The following is a 7,272-nucleotide window of genomic DNA, read 5'->3' as shown; positions in this document are numbered from 1 at the left end:
AGGTGACTTCTCTCAATGCCCCAAAGTGGCCACCACCATTTTGAAGATGGCACTGAGCAAACACCGTTTTTTTTTTGTTGTTGTTGTTGTTTTTGAGACAGGGTTTCTCTGTAGCTTTGGTGCCAGTCCCGAAACTAGCTCTTGTAGACCAGGCTGGCCTCAAACTCACAAAGATCCGCCTGCCTCTGCCTCCCAAGTGCTGGGATTAAAGGCGTGCGCCACCACCGCCCGGCCAAACACTGTTTTAAAACGACAAGTTTCGAAGACTCACTGTGGGAAACAGCTTTATAGCTGATATGCATGTCTAATCTCTAGCTAGCCCAGGGTAGCTCTAGCTGTAGCCCAATGCAAAACTGAAAACTTAAAATAGCATTTCAAGGATGGTGTGTGCATTTTTAAAGCTTGATTATGTGGTTCTTGAGTGTGAACAAGTGTCCTGTCAACATGTCAAAAGGATGGTTGCATGAGTTTAGGAAAATAACATTTAACCTGTAGCCAACAAGGACAGAACTGGGACCCATGAATACATGCCTAAAAGCTGTCAGTCTTATTAAGCTGACACCAGGAAAAGATAATTCACCACATTTATTTTAATGTAACTTCCAAGACAAATGCAATGACCCCCACCCTGCTAAGGTACGACCTTGGAAGGGACCCTTGCAGTGAGAGCTGCAGCAAAAGACAAAAGCAACTCAAAAATTTCTGCACATCAGAAGACAAGCTGTGTTGTGGCACACAAAGGAGAAATCAAGTGTCCATATTGATTTTGGAATCCCAAATGAAATTCTCAAATACAGACCCTACAATGAGGAGTTCTCACTAGGAAAATAGACTATAAAGAACAGCTGTGGTTGGTGGACATTAGATGTACATAAAGTTGGTAGCACCACTAGGTTACTCTAGGTTCAGCATGTTTACACTAGGTACACACCCTGGTTCAGCCCTGTCGTCCCAGCTATCTGGGACTACTGACAGGATTGTGTAAACATGGAAAATTAAAGCCAACCTAGGCCACAACTTACCTATCATCTCCAAAAAAGGAAGTAGAGTTAGAATCTTAAGTGAGACTGAATAACCACAATCAACTTTTAAGTGTAATTAAATGAGTTTAATTTAACATAGGTTAAACTTCATGACATTTTTTTAGTTCAACTTAAATCTTCAAATCACCTGTCCAAAAAAAAGAACACTAATCAGTAACATTTTAATAGAAGTTTTTTAAAAACACATTTTGGAATCCCAAAATACAACCACTTAAATTATTCAACAGCATTTATTACCAATTTTATCAATTTTACAGAAACGAGATCACTAAGTTTATAGGACACATTCTCATTTATACCTAATTTTAAGTAGCACACATCATATATTTTAGGTAACATTTCCATAGTAATTGTGTATCTCAGAAATCTATGATCTACCGGGCAGTCTACAATATTTTGAATAGGTCTTGTTAACAGGGGTATTTTATCTGAGAAATTAGCAATTAAGAAAACTGTCTACATTAGGAACATCCAAGACTTACAAAAGAACTGACACACAAACCTGAGAGTCGGCTACTACAATGGGCCCACAGAAAATACTGTTTTTCTCAGACTTGTCATCAGCCCAGCACGTAACCTGCCATTTGTCATAGAGACTGACTGACCTTATATTTTCAGTGAATGGGCACAGATACTTCAACTCATGATTTTCTAGACTTTGCTGAGAAAGAAGTCTCAGCAAAGTGTGTGGCAGATACCACTATAATGAGTGATTCAGATACTATTTCTGAAAATAAAATGCTGATGTTTCTAAGGCTTTAAAAGCAAGATTGAGCTGGAAAAAAAAAGACATAGGTAGCTTTTCTAATGTAGTACTGTGCCAGAAAAACACATCACATTATACCACAAAGCTATCTCTGCTTCAGGCCAACACCTAGTGCTTAGGAAATGGCAAAGCAATGTTTTCCTGACCTTAAGAACTGCTTTTGTCTCAAACAGTGTCCTCAAGTTCCAGCTAATAATAGATACACACTGATTAAACCTCATCCTTCCTTGAGCAAATAATATCAACTTGCCTCAAGGAAACTGCTGCCCAATTTAGCTACCTTACTCTGGAAGGACTACTATTACTTTTACAATTCTAGCAGTCCTTGATTTGGTAAGTGTATCTAAAGGAACACTGATTCTGCTTGATCAGGGTAGTTAGTCTGAGACACTGATTATTTTTCTTAGCGTGGGAAGGCTTTTCCTAGCTCCTCCTGGAAAGTTGACCATAGGCAGGAAGCTTCCACCCTGGCATTACTGAGGTCAGACAGTGATTCGCTTCGGGAGGTTTTGTCATCGTGTGCCCACATAGAGAGCAAACTGTTGATGGAGACACTGCAATTCGGCCTTTTATTGTCATCATTCCTCAGCAGCCATAGGAAGAATCATCTGGGAAGAAAGGTTTAAGACCCCAATCAATTCAGCATGTAAGAAACAATTACCTGCCAAGTGAGACCATGTGCTCACAAATAAGGTTTTCTGCTGAGAGAGCCAAAATATCAATCAATACTGCAGAGTGAAAAGCCAGGAGAGCAGGAACCACAGCAAACCACCGTCTGTGTCATGGACACTGCCTCTTTCAACCACTGCCTCCAATCTTCAAAACACTATTCAGAGTCAGAAGTGGTCCACATGCTTGTAATCTCACCACTGGGAAGGCTGAGGCAGAAGGATGGTGAATTCAAATTCAAATTGCATTAAACAGTGAGACCCTGCCTTAAAAATTCTTCAGTAATCGTAAATAATTAAAAACAATTTACCTCGCCCTATCACAATATCCTTTGTAAAAGCCAGCTTCATTTACTGTTGGAATGATGACATTTTCCCTGGTATGTCTTAAAAGACAGCACTAATCTACTTGGTAAAGAATTCCTATTTGCACTGACCACAGTGGTTCAGTAAGAATTTGTAAACCCAACTGAGTCTCTTCACATAAGACAGATTTTCTACTTCAACAGCTCAACATGTTCATCTGGTCCTACATTCTTTCAGTAAAATACACATTTTACTATGAGTAGCTAGAATCCAACTGTAGAAAAATAGCTTAGTAAGACACTTTCATGTCTTAGATACAGTTCTAAGGATAAATTTAGCCTTTAAAATTGTATTTACTTGGGGCTGGCGAGATGGCTCAGCGGTTAAGAGCGTTGCCTGTTCTTCCTATTCAATTCCCAACAACCACATGGTGGCTCACAACCATCTGTAATGAGATCTGGTGCCCTCTTCTGGCCTGCAGGCATATATGCAGACAGAATATTGTATACTTAATAAATATTAAAAAAAAATTGTATTTACTTGGTGCTGCCTTGGCATAGCCTCTGCAATTCTCTGGAGACCTGGGGCAGCCCTTGATGCTGATGCCTGTGAAGATGGAGGTGTATGGTGCCATGGTGCTGCCCTAGGGCCAGCTGTAGGACATGGTATCCATGCATAAACAGACACTTGTATGTGAAACTGTCAGTTATTACTACATACAAAAATCTCAAAATTGTACTGACTGGACTCATTTTTAAAATGATAGCAATTCCAGGCTGGAACAATTCCTATATATTATGGAAGCAGTGTGTATAATAGTCCAATATACCTATGGCTGTTGGACACATACCATCCCATTTTGTTAAGCCCACTAGTTCAGTGACTACTGAAAGCATGTGGTTCAAAACGGGAAGATCTACCTTCCAGCCTTCTGGAGCTTATTCAGGTTATGACTGTAATGTTTAGAGAACCTCTGCAGTGTTCTCCATCCTATCATTTCTACATCCTTTCCACTGTACCTAAAAACAGGACCATCAATGACCTATATGCCAGGCGTGCCAAGGGAATTTATATACTCATTTGGATACCTCTCTCCCTAATCCCAGTGGTTCTGCCAGCTGTCCTTACCCACCAGGTGGTCCATACTCTGCCACAAGTTCCCACTTTTCAGACTCCTGTGGTCAGAGATGACACAATCAGTAAGGACACTATCGGAGCATCTCTCAGCAGTCAGTGACAAACAGAGATGGCAGATGGAGGAAATGCATCAAACCTAGGGAGGATTCAATGCCTTGAAACAAAGAAAGACCATAACAGATCACTGGAAACTAGACGAAATGGTCACCCATTTAGATAAAAAGTAGCTGAAGCTGATCAAAGCAGAACTTGTGAAAAAAGATAATTAAGTTTTGCGCTGGAGAAAATGGAAAATTGATCTGAAAATGATACTGATGAAGTTATTCCTAAACCTGTATGCAGAAGAGATGCCGTGAGGATACTTATCTTTTCCCTAACAGAAGCCTCGAGAGGACAGTAATAGATCTGGAAGTGTTTCTGACTCCTGTTTGTCTCCTGTCCTGTAAGTAGTTTCAGCTGAAGGCATTAATGCAAAAATCAAGAAAGACTGTGGATCAGTGACCTCCAGTGACTTGTGGTGCCAGCCAGAAACACTTCTTAAAGCATTCTTTCCTTGGACTGGAGAGATGGTTCAGTGGTTGGAGAACCCAGGTTCAATATCCAGTACCTACAAGGTGGCTCACAACCTTCTGTAACTCCAGTTCATCAGATCTGATGTCCTCTTCTGGCCTCTTTTGGAACTAGGCATGCAGATGGTACACAGACATACATACAGGGAAAGTACCCATACACACAAATGAACTTTATAAAAGCACTCTCAGTTTATCACTGAAGTGTAAAATATTTTGAATCAAGAATCTTTTTTTCTCTGTCCTTTGCGCAAAGACTGGCTTTTATTAATAGACTTTTTATCCTTTGTAAACTATTTGTGCTGAATGTTGGAACTATGCTAAATAAAATCTGTTACATAAAATATTTTTGTCAATAAGCATTTATTTTTGTCTACAAAGTAGACATGCAACACAAGTTCAGGATCAACAAAGGACTCCTCACTCTTAAAAAGTGTATTTGACCACTCTAGAACTTAGGCAATGACCTTAATAGGCTTTACCTGTAGGAACACCAAGCAAAGACAGATAAAAGGTCATAGAGAAACTGAGCTATGTTAAAATCTCATTAGAAAAATGTTAGTCTAACAACAAAAATCAAAATTTTAATTTAAATCTTTTTAATTTTAAAGATTAGATCCACCGAAATATACTTAATTTAAAAACATCACAGTATGCCTACTTGAATTTCTCAATGAATCAATATTTTAATACTTTTAATGTGCAATATGGCATTCCTGCCAATTTTTTTTGGTAGAAAAAACATGGATAAATGTCCTCCTTCCAAGTGTCAAAAAAAATTAGGCAATAAAGGTAAAAATGCAAACCATAAAATCAACTAGTGTTTTTTTTCACAATTCCAAACAATAAAAAGGTATGCTTGAAGTCTCTATGGACAATATAGTGCAAGACAGTTGATTTCTCTTTTCCCTCAGTTTCTTCTTTTTGGCTTGAACTCAAAATCCTCTTGCCTCAGCCTCCTGAGTGCTGGGTTTACAGCTGTACACCCTGCCTACGGCAAGATTTCTCATTTTACAAGTTCTAAAGAGTCTCTGTTTCAGGGAAAAGTCATTTGATCAATTACTGAATTATATTACACAATTCTACTTTAACTTAGTGAGCTTTGAAGCCCGAGAAACAGAATCTTGGTTTACAGTACCACAGAAGCTAGTCTAGTACTCAGAACCACCACCCCCCAATCTGTGACAGTCTGACACAACAAAATTTATAATATACATCATACTTTAGTAGATAAATAGATCAAGGCTAATTAAAAGTCCTTTTAGGAATAAAATCTCAGCCCTTTGTATATCAAATCTGAATCTGAAAGGTAAAGTAAAATAATATCCACTGTTTTCAAGTATACAAACTATGCCCTAGAGTAAAAAATTAAATGTCCTGTAGTTCAAGCCAAGGCTCTGTCGGTGAGGCTGTCAGTGAGGATGTGTGCTAGCAGATGGATCCTCCATGTTGAGGGTCATTCCTGCCGGCTCCTACAACAAAGCATCAGAAGCCACCCTAGGTCAGTAGGTCTGTCCAACCTCAGTTACACATCGGAGAAACAAATCATAGAAACATTTAAATAAAACTTACATGTAAAAATGACAACCATGTCAAAAAATGCCAGTAAGAGAAATACAGAAATACCCCTTCCTTCAGTGTGACAGACAGGCTTTCTTTCCAGTGTTACCAGAGCCAATATTCACCCAGTGACTGCCTTTGAAGGACCTCTGTGTTTACACATCTCACAAGTGGGGACATACTCTTGAGAAAAAAAAAATATTGTTTTTTCTGGATTCTGAACTCAGTGGCCCAAATCATAGTGTGAACTTTGTCTCAACAGGATTTCTAAAAGCAAAATTCCTTACTATACTGAATATACTGCCCTGTAATGTCAGTTCAGTGTTAGCCAAAGATATGGTGAGATCAAGGCCCAGCTTTATGATCCTGTGAAATCCATTCCCTAGTGCTTCTACTCTGATGTATTCCTTTTCCTTTTTCCTCTAGTATTGGTTTAAATTTAAAATTTATAGGAGTTTGGAAGACGGTTCAGCTCATAAGTGCTTACTACCTCAGCCCAACCCCCAGAACACTCATAAAAAAGATGGGCATGGTAATGTATGCTTGTAATCCCAGGGCTAGAAAAAGTGGACAGGGATGATGGATGCTGTGGCTCCCCAGTCAGCATAGCTTATGAGGGTCCCAGGTCAGTGGGAGACTTTACCTCAAAAAATAAGGTAGATAATGCCTTGATGGTGACCTCTGGCCTACACATGTGTGCACAACTGCACTTACACCCACATACACATGTGCAGTCCACCTCCCAATACATACATATATGTATACAATACAAACTGAAGTTCTAATATTTCTATAAGTTTTCCTAAACACATTAAAAGACACACTGATTCAATTTGAATCCTACTGTTTTGAAAATCTTTTAGGATGGCCAAATTCAAAATTAGAAGCATCAATTATTCTCAATGAAAATAATCTATAGATTAATTCAATTCTACTAAAATATTGGTGGGATTTTCTTTTAACAGACAATATAAAAATTTTATTTTATATGCATGAGTATTTTGCCTGTATGTATGTATGTACGCACGCATGTACAACATGCATGTCTGGTGCCTGTAGCAGCCAAAGAGGGTACAGAATTTCCAGGAACTGGAGTTACAGATGGTTTTGAGTCATCATGTGAGTGCTGATAATGGATCTCAGAGTCTGAAGAGCAGCTAGTGCTCTTAACCATGGAGCCATCTCTATAAGAGCCCCCTCTTTTGTTTGCGGTGTGTGGGGGG

The 7,272-nt window shown here is 39.0% G+C and overlaps 1 protein-coding gene, 1 non-coding gene and 1 pseudogene across 5 annotated transcripts in view; 1 reads left to right on the top strand and 2 right to left on the bottom strand.

Moving 5' to 3' along the window:
• Positions 1–1,086: 1,086 nt before the first annotated feature.
• Rnf149 (ring finger protein 149) overlaps positions 1,087–7,272 on the bottom strand; it is a 30,259-nt gene continuing 24,073 nt past the window's right edge. Inside the window, exons 7-8 of one of the 4 annotated variants that reach the window (XR_012911351.1) lie at positions 2,471–2,687; positions 1,087–1,170 (exon numbers count right to left, since the gene is read on the bottom strand). Coding sequence is in view for 3 of the 4 variants with exons in the window: in XM_075980365.1 (XP_075836480.1) it covers positions 2,608–2,687 (80 nt within the window). In the remaining variant the exon portion in view is untranslated. Of the gene's footprint in view, positions 5,962–7,272 lie in introns of all 4 variants that reach the window. The other 3 variants (XM_075980366.1, XM_075980365.1, XM_075980367.1) reach the window with 3 other exon arrangements.
• Positions 2,285–2,399, bottom strand: LOC142855200 (small nucleolar RNA SNORD89). Its single transcript, XR_012911463.1, has one exon. It is a non-coding gene; the product is annotated as a small nucleolar RNA SNORD89 (small nucleolar RNA).
• On the top strand, positions 3,825–4,833 carry LOC142853530 (tumor susceptibility gene 101 protein pseudogene; annotated as a pseudogene).

This window comes from Microtus pennsylvanicus, chromosome 7 (genome assembly GCF_037038515.1).
Source record: "Microtus pennsylvanicus isolate mMicPen1 chromosome 7, mMicPen1.hap1, whole genome shotgun sequence".
Taxonomy (NCBI): domain Eukaryota; kingdom Metazoa; phylum Chordata; class Mammalia; order Rodentia; family Cricetidae; genus Microtus; species Microtus pennsylvanicus.
This window is presented reverse-complemented; position numbering and strand designations above follow the sequence as displayed.